The sequence below is a fragment of the Paralichthys olivaceus genome, chromosome 2 (genome assembly GCF_024713975.1).
Source record: "Paralichthys olivaceus isolate ysfri-2021 chromosome 2, ASM2471397v2, whole genome shotgun sequence".
Taxonomy (NCBI): domain Eukaryota; kingdom Metazoa; phylum Chordata; class Actinopteri; order Pleuronectiformes; family Paralichthyidae; genus Paralichthys; species Paralichthys olivaceus.
The window spans coordinates 17,790,858-17,804,894 of record NC_091094.1 but is presented as its reverse complement, the minus strand read 5'-3'; the positions used below and the strand labels follow the sequence as shown (position 1 = coordinate 17,804,894).

The window sequence follows — 14,037 nt, the reverse complement described above, 5'->3', positions numbered from 1 at the left end:
ATCTACATGATACACCCTCAACAGGAAATACCTGGGTCACACAAACTAAAACAGCACGAGAAACTAAACAAGACTTAAAGTTTGTAGCCACACTAGTGACACACAATGTTTCTGAGTGGGACAGTTTTGATATTGTCAGATTTACCACTACTACCCCAAACACAAGGTTTGGCCTGAGGGCAGTGTGAGGTGTGCAACGTGTCGAGGATAAAGTTTCTCACAGAAATTTAGATGAGGACATGTGCATGCAAGTTGAAAATATACAAACCTGAGCTCCTGTGGAAATGTTCCTTGTTGTTTAATGTGATTATTTCATAGGTATTGTGTCATGAACTAAGAGCAATTTGTGCTTAACTGCTAGTGTGGCTACAAACAAGTAGACCAGTTAACCTAAAGTGGAGACAGGTGAGCGGACATCACTGAACATGAGGTGCAACCACACACACACACACACACAAACACAAACACATCACTTCCAACCGCCCGCAGTGTTTTCACATCAAACTACAAAATAGATAAATCTTAAAATATACAACCTCATTAAGTTTTAGGCTACATAAGATGAAAATATACAGATATTTATATACTGGTCACTTGTAAAAGATAAATCTTTGTTATTCATTACACCTACATACACTGGAAATATACAGGAATATAAACACTGTCCGCTTTTAACACCATTGTTTTGAACAAAAATAAAGAAAAGTACTCTCTTATATGCAACATGAACTTATATGTGCTTCCTTTGACTGTCTTAACTTTGTCAGGAGTCAAAGACCTTTATCAAAGAGGAAACCTGGTGCTGCACGTCCAGTAATATTTCACAAATATACAGAACATTTGCACATTTGTGTTATATTCATGTATTTATTTTTTGCCCGTGTACAAGCATGAACATGTGAGGAGTCTAAGGCATTGAGAAGTTCATACTATCAAAATATGAGTTTAATATTAATTAAATATATATTTAACTTCATATATCTTTAGGTCCATTGCTGATTTTTGTTTTACGTGTTTGTTATAATTTTCGTCCATAAAGAATATAGTTTGTGCATTTTATTTTGTGCTATATATTGCTTCATCATTGTGTCTGACCTGGTTAAAGACAGCAATTATTTTAATTCTTTACATGGATACATTTTTAAAATAATAGGTAAATTTGCTTGTGCATTATAAATATGTAAAATCTCTTTTGTGCTTTTGTAGCATTGTCATTTTGTCAGAGCTGCACCAAAGAAGCAACAAAAACAAAGCTGTGCTTCCTGTTCAAGTTTTTTGTTGTGTTCTTTTTCTCCTTGTCGGACAAACTGAAATGAGTGATTTTCTACAGCACAGTTGTATATATATATTGAGCAGAACAGAGCTCAATGTAGACATGGTGAAATCACTGCATATTCTCTAATAGAAAAGAACTTAATCTGTGTTAAGCTGTATGGCTTTGACGCACAGTATCTATACAACACTAAACCTTATACGCACATTCATTTCGGCCTCTCAGTGCCTCTGCTGCAGTGAAAACCCAGTTCACTCAGCAGAACCACACAAGCTCCACTACATTCGTTCTTTCAGATCCCCTGCACAGGGGTGTGCATTATAATGTGAGGGGGCTATGTCTGCTGAGGGTCCTTATACTAAGGCAAAGAAAAGCAGATCACAGACGTTCAGCTCAAGCACATAAATACTGTGATTTCAAATACAAACAGAATAGTGCTGTATACAGTGTGTCACTGTTAAGAGTGAATTTTGTCTTTTTTTCCCTTCTGTTTTTGACGTATATCTCCGTACTGCCTACATGGAAACCATGGAGAATTTGTTTTTGGGATGTGTGTGCTCAGATAAATTAGGCGACTACATACAGTTTAGTGGCGTTAGCAGGGCAGTGGTGGGGACTCTTGGAGCTGCAGTGACCCCTGGTGGAGACTTTATGGCTGAAAGGTCAACTGTGCTACAGGACTGGATGTTTGGACAGCAGTCAGGAGTCGGACTCTGGCATGACAGGCGTGGTCGGTGTTGTTGGCGTGGTGGGACTGATGGCAGCATTTTGGTAGCTTGTACCGTAACAGCTGTTTGGAGACAGGGAGTTCGGGTCCAGGGGTTTGTTCTCTCCAGGAGTGAGGTATGCTTTGTGTGCTGGGGCTGATGATGGCGCCTCACCGGGTTTGGCGCCGAGGATAGATCTGGCCTCATCCTGCTCCTCCAGGTTAGAGATGTCCTTCATCATGGTTTTACGATAGGAGACAGACAGCTTGTTGGAGCCATCGGACATCAAGTTGAAGTGACGAGCGATGAAGACGATGGGGACAGGAAGCATGGCCACAACGATTAGAGCGAAGCACATGGCAAGTGCCCAGGGAGGGTAACTCTGGAAACGTTCCTGAGCCTGCAAACATTGAAAGAGTGTCAAGTGAGAGGGAGGAACTTGGAAAAAAATATTTTTTTCCAAAAAGGCTCTGTAGATGGAAAACAGAATGAAAACTGAAATGGTTAATGGACTGTATTTATATAGAGCTTTTCTAGTCTCGATAACTTCTCATTCACACACATATTCATACAGCGCATCTGCATGCAGTACTTTCTCTATGCGAAGGGGCAATTTGGAGTTCAGTATCTTGCCCAAGGACACTTTGGCATAAGGAATGGTCAGGACTGGAATCAAACCGCTGACCTGACCACTAAAAGCACAGTACATTTTTTTTGCCTTTCACAGAAAAACACATTCTTACATTGCATTTATGTGCAGTCATTTCTCTATCACACTTCACTCACATAATTTGGGTTTCAGGAACTGGCCCAAGGACACTTCGACAGATGTCTAATTAGTGGACGACTGACTCCTCAACAACAGCAGCCATTCAGTACAAAATGTGTTTTTTTTAAATTATTTTCTTGTATACTTCACTACATTTCTTAGTTACTAGCTCTAAGCAGCTCTATGCAGTATTTTTAAATGAAGCTACTGCTACTTTTGCTTAAGTAAAGAATCTGGATTCCTGCTCCACTATTTCGGCTGTCAACACAAACACACACACACACACACACACACACACACACACACACACACACACACACACACACACACACACACACACACACACATACTGACTGACCAGCTCTTCGACCCAGGCGTTGTATCCTGGTGGGCTGATGGCCATCTCTATGACAGTGGCTGAGATGAGAATGATGAGGCAGAACGGGGAGACATATTTCCACAGGTAGAAATAGATAATGCATGGTCGGAAACCCAACATGTCCTCCAGGTCCTGCATGAACCTGAGACAGAAGAGCAAAAAAAGTTACAGTGATGTCCCTTAATACATTTTATACTTATTTAATACCTTTCAGATGAATGCTTTGACTTCATGACTCAGGTTTGAGTATCCAAAGACATGACGATACACAACGTTAGATGTACCTTTTAGTACCGTAAATCCAAGCGACAGACACATTTTCCAGGATGACAACGACAGTGAGAGGCAGACCAGCAGAGTAATCATCAAACATGGTGACAAAGTAATTCCCTGAGCGCTGAACGAACAACAGGCCACACAGGAAGGCGACAATGCAGCAACACACTGAAAGAAACACAAAGAAGAACAATTGGGTAATTAATTGAAAAACATTTTATTTTCAATGGGTTTCTTTGCTTGTTGTTTTGTTTTGCTGTTGATGCGCTTTACAAAGCCTAATGCATCCCATTACCAAATGTGCTATAATCCTATTTAAGTGCTGAGTAAGGAGTTTAAGCTAAAAATATATATTGGATACCTGTGAAAAGCTCCTTCTGGACTTTGTAGGCATCGAGTACGGGTGTAGTGATGCCGGTCATGGTTCCAATCATGCTGCCCAGGCCGAGGTTAATGAGCATGAAGAAGAACATGACTGACCAGAATGGAGATGCTGGGAAATGGGTCATGGCCTCTGTGAAGGCGATGAAAGCCAGGCCGGTGCCCTGGACAGCCTGAAGAGAGATGGAGTCATAGGAGTCAAGAGTCATGAACATGGATCATGGATCACGTCCACAGAAACAGACTTTCTAAGACTCACCTTGTTGAGCTCGTCCTCAAGGACACAAGGCTCCAGACCCAGCTGGGCGAAGCCGCCCTCTTTGACTGCCTTGATGACCCCATACATCTCAGCATAGTCTGATGTGCTGAGATGGGAGAAGTTCATGTGCGGAGGGATGAGATCATGACTCAGGACGTTTGAGTTGAGGTACCCCAGGATCTTCTCAGAATTCCTTGAAACATAAGCAATGTAAGAAATTTGAAAAGCCAAATATTGTGTTGTGATATAAAGTGGTGGAATTACACTGGAGCGGCAAATTTCACTATAAGCTCTCGGAGTTATTTACTCAAAACCGTCAGTATAATGTAGGGCTCTGGATTTATTATGTAAAACATATTTATTCGTATCAGATCATTCATTAAGCTAGCACATACTTCCTCCAGTCATTCTTACTTCCAGTATTTTCTCTGTCAGGACTTGTTTTGACCCAGGGTTACCGGTTTCATGCTGATAAAATTATTCCTTTGATTTCTTGTTTTACTATCAACATTTAAGATTGGTTGTTTGATTGGTCTATATGGTCCAAAAATGTTTTAATAACTGGTGGATGAATTGGCCCATACATACAGACATTATTTCTGATTTGTCCAATCGTTTCTTTTCACAGCAGTCATTTTGTCTTTTAGTTATAAACCAAATTAAAATTAAGAACTTGAATATGAGCATTATACTTTGACTCCTGCCTCTGCAAGCGTTGTACTCACTCGACGACACACTTTTCGTTCATGATGTTCGCCTTGAAGCCCAGCACAGCAAACACCACCAGCGTGGCTAGAATGGAGGTCAGGAAGTTGATGACTGAGACGAGCACAGCATCAAAATGACAGTTGTTGTCTATCTTATTGTAACTGGAAAAAGCTATCACTCCTCCAAAGCCCAGACCCAGGGCGAAAAACACCTGGGTGGCTGCTTCCCTCCAAACCTGGGGCTCCAACATCTTCTCCAGCTGTGAGATACAAGGTATAAGTATTTGGTGTATTGTATTGTATTGTATTGGTACATATACACTTCATATATTATTAAATATTCATATTGAGAAAAACAAACCTTGGGAGTGAACATGTGAGCGATACCATCCACCGATCCCTTCAGCATTAACCCCCTCACAAGGAAACAAAAGAGCACCACGTAGGGGAAAAGAGAGCTGAAGTACATCACCTGTAAACCATGAGAGGGAAAACTTATTTAGGAAAGGTAGACCAGTGCTGTTCTTTCATAATTTTCTCTTATCATACCATCACTCCACTACCTTCCCAGAGGAGGCGATTCCTTTAATGACGGCGAGACAGACGATGATCCAGGCCACCAACAGAGACAGGGTCATTTTGACGTTGAGGCCGCCGCTCTCTGCGATCGTGCTGGTCGTGTTCAGGGTTTGTCGGTACCAGAAATAAGTCGTGGCTGAGCTTTTGTCACACTCGGGCTCCACAACTGTGAGTTTTACAGTCGGACAGAGGCAGAGGTTTAGTTCAGCTGATAATGAGTATCGAAGGGAAAAGAAGTGGAGGTGTGAAGATTCAGCAGGAAGATGACAAGGGCAGTAAAGTAATTGAATCGACAATGTTTGCTCAGAGTCAATATCTCAATTCTCGGCTGGTTTACACACCGTCAGACGCAAGTGAGCTAAACAAGGTCATCTGTGTGCTTGCTATGCAAAGCATGAACCTCCAATTCACAACACCTGAGATCTAGTCAGTGCACACACAATATATTCTGCTGTTACCTTGAGGAAATGATATATATTGTGTGGCTGAGTGCGATTCTCAACATTATTCTGCAGGATGGTGCAGATTTATTTAAACCGATGCACAAAGACTAAAACAACCTGCATGGAAACACGCTACAGCTTCACATACAGGAAAAAAACTTCTTCTAGATGTATGACAAACTAAATCTTCTGAATTCAATATGTCCTCCGCATAATTATTGTTACTGTCTGGTTGAATCACCATGCTTTCCCTGTTACACTGGTTACACATCTATGAGACGCACAGAGCCTCTGTCCTTTGCTGGGTCAGACATATGCTGAGTGTCTCTTGGCTGGGCTGATGTTATCGTATCTACCAATCCATTGAAATCCAGGGGTTTTTAATCTGAATTACTTCCATCGAATTATGAAGTTAACACAATCTGTCTAATTTAGGTAATAGAAAAAAGAGTTGGAGTAGTTTTTGCGTAATCCTGCTAACTAACAAACAAACACAAATAAACTTGCTTTGCCTATTCTTCACTGTCACTTACTGGCAAGTGTCCCGTTCTTTCTGATTGGACAGTCGCTCCATGGCAGAGGATACTGGAAGGACTGGAAGAAGTAGAAGATGCTCCAGCCAATGATCACGTTATAGTAGAGACCCACAAAGCCACACACCTAGATAGAAAAAATAGATAAGAAAGATAGATGGATGGTTGTTATCTATTCCATTGTAGTTTTACAGCAGCCTACACACTCTGTTGTGTGACATTAAGAGCCAGCATACATTAACATAAATTACGAATGAATCAGGTTTTCTGCCAACATTTCATCTCAGAATCAGGACGAAGTGAAAGAAGTATGCTAATGAGGCGGCTTTCTACACGTCATGTTGCCATCAGTCTTCTGAGCAGTCCTGCCAGCCAGGACATTCAGGAGCTAAATAAGGTTGAGGGAAGCATGAATAATTAAAGTGCTCTCTTTTCAACACTGATCTTCCATGAGATATTTATAGCTACTTCTGTGCGAGCAGCACAACTCTGAAGAAAGGCTACCTTTCCCTCTCCGACACGCCAATACCTGCCATACGCCCCAAGAGAGGCTGAGGAAGTGTGATGGTTGTTATGGCGACTCGAGATGTAACTCTATCCTGTCTTTTACTGTAAAATTGGTTGTTTAGCTTCTACATACAATACTACATATAAAGTTACATACATATATATGAGGTATGATAGTGATATAAGATAGATGGATGGATGGATGGATATATATATATATATAGATAGATAGATAGATAGATGGATGGATGGATACTTTCTCTTTCCACCACACTGCCGTCAAACTGCTTTTCTGCGACAGTGCAGAATATTGCAGTCTTCAGCTCACAGCTACAGTGATGATAGATAAACAATTACAGAAAAATCAATGTCTGCTGCTTCCTTTACCATCAGACTTGACATCCCTATTCCACCCAGACTGGGACACACGTAGTTCCACACACCGATGCTCCCACGTCGTATCTTCTGACCCACCGCCAGCTCCAAGAAGAAGAGCGGGATGCCAATGAGGAGGAGGAGGATGAAGTAGGGGACCAGGTAGGCACCTGAAAAACATGATGGCTTAAAAATGAGCTTACCATAGTACACTCACTACATGAGGTATGTGATGTAAAATGTGTCCCCTAAATATTAATGAATGAATTAACAAAACTAATAAACCTCTATAACCATCAGATTGAGATTGAGCTGTCATAGGAATTAAATCAAAGTGTTCAGGAAAATGTTCAGCAGAACACACCAGAAAAATGAAAATGTCTGGAAAAATATACACAGTACAGAATGAGTATTGGAAATGCTCCTGATTAAAAAAAACAATACAATACAATAGAAACATCACAAAGAGCCCCAGATATCAGTTGGTATGAAATTGGTGAAAATCTCAAGAAACACCTCAAAATGTTACGATTTCTTTCTTGGCCATGTCCCACCCCTCCAGTAACCCTGCTATCAAACCAACCAACCAACCAACCAACCAAGCAACCAACCAACCAACCAAGCAACTACCCCTTGTAGAAAGTTTCCTAAGAGATGAGTTTAGGTTCTTTGTATTTGTGTATTAATATCTTCAGGACTAGTGCAGTGATTAAACAGTTTTCAATTAATCTAACCTGAAAAATGTGATAAAGGGATTCAGCAAGTTACAATATATTTACCCACCCAGCTTCTGAATGATGTAAATATCCAAAGTAAACTGATTAATATTCTTTAAAGTACATTTCTAATTTTGATGGAAATCCAAATGTGTCTCTATGCAGCTTAATCCAGGGAGGCGTAATCAGGAGAACTTTTTTTTTTCTGTGAAGGGTGAGTCATCATCCGGGATATAAAGACTTATAGCAGACAAACATGCACTACTACTATTAATACATCAGAAGTAGGAATTAGTGGGAGGAGTAATGAGGCACAGACGTGAACGGATGAATCAAGAAGGAAATGACAGGGAGGAGTTTTAGGCCTCGGATGACAACTTACTCAAGCACTCACTCACTCACAAATCCACTTCATCATAGGATATTAAAATTAGAGCGTGTGATAAATATGATGTATAACAGAGTCTCTGGCATACAGATGAAACAGGGGGAAAAATGATAGAGGGTGATAAAACAGAAAAGAGAAAGGCCGATGAGGGAAGGTGACCAAAGAAAGCAGAGAGGAGCCCACACAGCGATAACTCCTAATCACACAGACCTTTTAATGTGTCTGTAATTTGCTGTCTGGCAGCAAATTACACAGTGAAAAATGGCCGCTCGCCAGGCCGCACAACCTGACCGGTTCGGGAGTGAGTCTACTCCCACCGACGCCTCCCTGCAGACAGTAAATCCTGCATATAAATCAGACATGGGCCATAAAGCTGAAATCACTCAGTCTGATGGAGGCAGCATCACGTCTGTCGTGACACGATGTTCTTCAGCAACAGTGAACACATGGTTTACACTGTGTACGCCTCAGATTACAAAACTAAAACTCCCTCTGTGTACAGTTACACTCATTTTTGTATCGAGCTCTCCTCTGTTCATTAGAGTATCGGTTCTGCTGGGCCTGGCCCTGCCGCCAGTAATAATCAATGGTGAAGCTATTTTTGGAATCTCTCCTTCACTGCAGCGCTCTCCTGTTAGTTCTGTGCCGGGTGGAAAATGCAATGTTTGTGATGATCGCGGTCAATCAGATGCTAAAGTTCAACCGAGAGAAGACAAACAAGAAGCTGACTTTATTTTACGTCTGAGAAATTTCAAATCACTCATGTTAAATAGGACAGAGCAGCACGTTCAAAGACAATACAAATAAGCAGAATCGAAATATTAACTTGTGAAAAAGGAATTTATGTTACTAATTCTCCTTTTGTAATTATTATTTTTTGAATAATAAATGTGGATAAAAGCAACTACACTGGTGACATGATAGTGCCCCATCTCTCACCCACTATCAGCTGACTGGCTCCCACCCCACCACGCCCCTCAAAAGGATAAGCGGTGTAGATAATGGATGGTAAATGGATGCATGGATGGATGAAAGAAACAATTACACAGCTTTTATCATACTATAACAATTTAATTCCACTGATGAGTTGATAATATCGAGTAGACTACTTGAGTCTAGTCGCTGAATTAACTGCAGTAGCATAGCACACATACATTTTAATCTCTGACTGAAGTGATAGTGCTCAGGTTGTATTGTGGGTAATGTAGATACCAGGTTGTAACAACGTGAAGTGACTGTATCTCTGGTTCTTCTACATCACTTCGTTTAGTTTAGTTTTTTGTTAAACTGTCTATTGTGAATTGAACAATGTTGTAGAGGCACAAGGCTACATAAATGGCACTGTCTTATTTTAACTTACATTTTATGTGTGGTTATCTATAGTTCCCGTTAACATGACCATATGTAGCTCACAGAGAGACTTACAGATTTGCCTCCAACTCACCTCCTCCATTCTTTTGGCACAGGTAAGGGAAGCGCCACACGTTGCCCAGTCCCACAGAGAAGCCCACCTGGGCCAAGATGTACTGGAGCTTGCTGTTCCAGGCAGGACGCCCATCGTTCTCGGGCACCTCTCTCTGCGGGGCCTTCTTCCCTGCTGCCCCTCCAACGTTCAGGGAGCTGCTCTTGTAGTCCAGCGGCTCCTCGTGGGCGAGCAGGTCGGCCACCGACTCAGTGACGTGCTCATTGCTCTGCTCGCGCTGCGTCACCTTGCTGTTCTTAGGCATGAGGGAGGCTGAGGGTCGGGAAGGGGATGGGGGTGGAGAGAGAAAGAGACTGGTGGGAACAGAGAGAAGAGATGCAAAGAATGGAGATGGATGGATGGAGCTGTGAAGAGGAGACTTAGGAGTGACAGCTGGATTTCAGGTGTTGGCCTCAGTCCTGCATCAGAAAAAAAGAAAGGTTGGATAGAACATTTGATTTCAAGGACATCATCCAAATTCAAAGTGTTATAATGTTCCATTATTAGACAAAAAATCTATAAATATACTTCTTTATGAATAAAAAAAATAAGGTTCTTGATGAGGCTCATTTGATGTAATTTCAAGCTTTGTTTTCTCAGCTCTGATCTTTAAATAACAATTCTCGCAATCGCTGACACAATTATTCGTCCACACTGGATGCTAACACATATGTCTCTGCAGAACCGTGAGGGATGTGAGGACAGGAGACCATTCATCACACCTATGAGCTCAGTAAATCTGAATAAAAAAATAAAAAACCTCAGGGACTTCACACATAGCCACACATACACACACACACACACACAAAATAGCAAACACTCAAAAGAACCACATGATGTTTCCGGTTCCAAAAAAATTCCCAATCTTGCAAATTGTTCTATTTAATTTCCCTGTTCTGCAAAGCTTAACTTCAGTGAAGCTTTTCCCCTGTAAATCCTCTAATCCCCTGAAGCCTCACAGCAGCATCCATCCTTGCCCCCCTCTCACAGAGTGGTTGGTACAACCCAAACGTAATGGAGGAAGTGAATATGATGCTCTGGATGAAGTGCCATGGCGCGTTCTCCTGATCCACATCACGAGCCCCTGTGTAGGCTCATTACTTATTGAGCGAAAGCTTTCTCCATTACAAAAAGACTGCAATGCACTGGAATGCAGAAATGCAAAGCTTGTAGCTTCTTTGAACACACTTTTCTCCTTGAGGAAGAAAGAATCAAAAGTCCAAGATCACCAGGGCCTTGTGAAAACAGAAGAACAGCAGACAAGAGGAGCTGGATGAAGATGCTGCACCTCGAGTGTGATGCAACAGCAGTGATGCACACAGGCCTTCATCGTCACAACACCGGCTGCTTGCATCAGCCGAAAACAAACTCAGCAGATTCTCGCACAAGAACATTAAAATCCACGCAAACCCTCTCTGGACTCCTGTCTGTGACAATAAAGCTACAAACACCAATAGAAAATACCATTCTTCTTGCTCAGGATGTTCATTCGCTTTCCTTGTTTATTCGTTTTTCATCCCACAACAGATTCCCTCCTCTGTGCATGTCAAGATGAGCTTGTGATGCAATAATCCGTGCACGACCATTCACAACTCGTCATAATCCTGTGGCCATTAACTGTAAAGCCCCAGCATCTCTGCTTTTTTTCTGTCTTGTCATTCAATCCCACACTGCAGTACACGAGACACGTAATATCAATCAGTCAACTCCTAGACATGAAAAAAATACTAAACATAGGCTCACCCAACCAGTAATCCTGCTAAAAAAAAAATGTGCTCAGATGAGCACATTTTACTATGGAAGGGAAAAACCTTCAAGAGGAATAGTTTCTTAGCTTAGATCTACATATAACATCTTGTCATATACATATAATATAACCATATCTGAAGGCCCAGGATCCTTCAGGGACCCTGCATCCATCAGAATAAGGGATAATACATAAATATGCAAGGTTAGGGTTTCACTATACTGGGCATCACCTCCAGTAAAACTTCACAGATGACATCACATCAGCAGTGGAGGCTGCATTGAGGGCTCATTTGCTGTACACACAAAAATAAGAGATTGTGTGGTTTCTCCTGAATCACTCGTCACTTGAGTTACAATGTTCTTATTCATGTGGATATGTGAGCTTTCATATTCAGAAGTGTACAATCAGCACCTCAGATGCCATGCATCATTTCTAAATGACAATACGACACAAGCATTTCTTTAAGCAACAAAACATGGAAAGAGATGTTTCACATGTTTTCACATAGCACTAACAAGGTCACACAATCAGCCATTCTTCAACCATGAACACACAACCTTACACGTCGGTTTTCATTGTCAGACACAACATATAATCACGGACATCCAGGTAAAAGTTGTACCCTAATGCAAACGTGGGGAGCTCATCAGTTGTTTTACAATGGAAATCACAGAGTATTGAAAGAAAGAGACAATTCCTGCAAATGTTTCCCCCAAGGCCTCTGAACCCTCTGCAACAACCTTGTTGTACATGGACTGTTATGTCACTGTGTAAGTAATATTGTCTGGTATCATGTTGTAGTGTCACCACTGCCAATATCTTTGTAATTTTTCACGCTGACATGAGCATTTCCATGCTTTACCATAAGATAACTTATTTGTGTGGTCACTAATAAATTATTCTGATCTGATACAACTGTCAACGCAAATTTAGGATATCAATTAACTATAAAAGCATGAAAACATAAACTTTAAAGGTTCTTTTTTGTCCTGAAAGCATCTTTTACGTCTAGAGTACAGTTGAACGGAGCAGTTGCAGGTTGTGAGATGTTCACAGCAACATCAACACACATCACTGATTGTGAACATCATGGTGACACTTCTGGTGCTGATGCTGATGATCCTCTGATGTTCCTCCATCTATGATTTAACTGCTCACTGTGAGTGATGCTGCGTCTTTTTTTATCTCACAATCAAGGTCACATCGGAATATTTCCTGACCTCTGAGCACCAATTTTATACACAACTTCAAAAGCATGCATTTACGTGACCCTGGGCTATTCAAACTTTGTTTTAACAACTTATGCAGAAATAAACACTTTACACCTTTTTAAATCCACATGATAACACTGGGGAAGAGATGCACATGAGGGGAGATGATAAAAAACAGTCCTCACCGTAAGTCTTTAATGGCGATCAACGATATCCAGGGTTTAATCTGCATCCGTCAGGGTTAATGTGGAGAGAGTCGTGGAAACATCCGCCGGGCTGCTCCTGCTTCACCTACTGAGGCGCTCACAGGACACTGGAGGACGGATCATCACATGCTGCCCTGCCTCCAGCTCTGACACGCAGGGTGGAGAGTCCGGGGCGCACCGTGACGCACGGACCGCTCCTCATTATTAACAGAGACAAATCTTCACCTCTGCCACACACACACACACACACACGCGTGCTGGTGTTTGACACTAGTGCACCTCTGAGGGAGAAGCAGAGGGAAGCTGAGAGACAGAGAAAGAGACGGGGCAAAAAACTGTGCGCGCATTTGTCAAGGTTATCCACTCCTACCTGAGGAAGTGGCTCTCTGACGCAGCTCTCGTCATTCGCTGCTCAATTCATGAACATTTTAGGCGGTTCTTCACTGCTCCATCAGGACCGTGGAGCAGGGTGAGCAGATGAGGTGTTGGTGATGCTGGTGTCATCTGCAGTTTGTGAGAAAAAGTGGTTCTTTGAAAGCAGGACAGACAAAGTGCTGATGTTACAAGGTTCATATTTAAAGTCTGTCTATTTACAAAAGTTTCCAGATCCTCTAAATGATTGTGAAATGATTGTGAAAAGATGGTGGCCCTGAAGTGCAAAACACATAGCACAACAGCAAAGCAGAAAACACAACAGCAAATTTAAAAAACACGATGACAATTAAAGAAAACTAAAAAACACAACAGTGACACAACAGCACATTACGAAACACAACGGCAAATGAGTAAAACACACGAAGTCACATGGAGAATTTTTTGCAGATTACTTTTAAGTTCCTTTGTAATACATTTTGCATTCTCTTACAATACTTGTGTTACTTGACAATATATATATTGAGTCACCTTGCATTATTTACTTCCTGAAAAACTTGAGCCATGCTGCACTGAGTTACTGTTACCCTGTCGCTGACACACATGTCAAAAGTATCCCCCGGAAAAGTAACAGTATTGTGAGATGTACGATAATCATAGAACGAGGAAACACAAAAGTAATCCTCAAAAAGTTGCAGTGTTTTCTTCTGAGCTTTTTTGTTTTGTTCTGTCCACATTGGTGTT

The 14,037-nt window shown here is 41.5% G+C and overlaps 1 protein-coding gene across 1 annotated transcript; it reads right to left on the bottom strand.

Annotated features, from left to right (window-relative positions):
* Positions 1-1,836: 1,836 nt before the first annotated feature.
* LOC109628925 (sodium-dependent neutral amino acid transporter SLC6A17-like) lies at positions 1,837-10,165 on the bottom strand. Its single transcript, XM_020086378.2, has 11 exons — positions 9,737-10,165; positions 7,201-7,358; positions 6,307-6,433; positions 5,315-5,496; positions 5,113-5,223; positions 4,770-5,011; positions 4,045-4,237; positions 3,766-3,958; positions 3,413-3,572; positions 3,108-3,270; positions 1,837-2,380 (listed from the first exon to the last, which is right to left on the bottom strand). The coding sequence occupies exons 1-11, from the start codon at positions 10,017-10,019 to the stop codon at positions 1,973-1,975; spliced, it is 2,220 nt and encodes a 739-aa protein (XP_019941937.1). The 5' UTR covers positions 10,020-10,165; the 3' UTR covers positions 1,837-1,972.
* Between the last annotated feature and the right edge of the window lie 3,872 nt (positions 10,166-14,037).

Coding starts and splice junctions, on each gene's coding strand:
- LOC109628925 (XM_020086378.2), bottom strand. CDS start 10,019: ATGCCTAAGAACAGCAAGGTGACGCAGCGCGAGCAGAGCAATGAGCAC. Junction 5,012..5,112: donor CTCACATGTTCACTCCCAAG/GTTTGTTTTTCT, acceptor TGTATCTCACAG/CTGGAGAAGATGTTGGAGCC. Junction 4,238..4,769: donor AACGAAAAGTGTGTCGTCGA/GTGAGTACAACG, acceptor TTATGTTTCAAG/GAATTCTGAGAAGATCCTGG.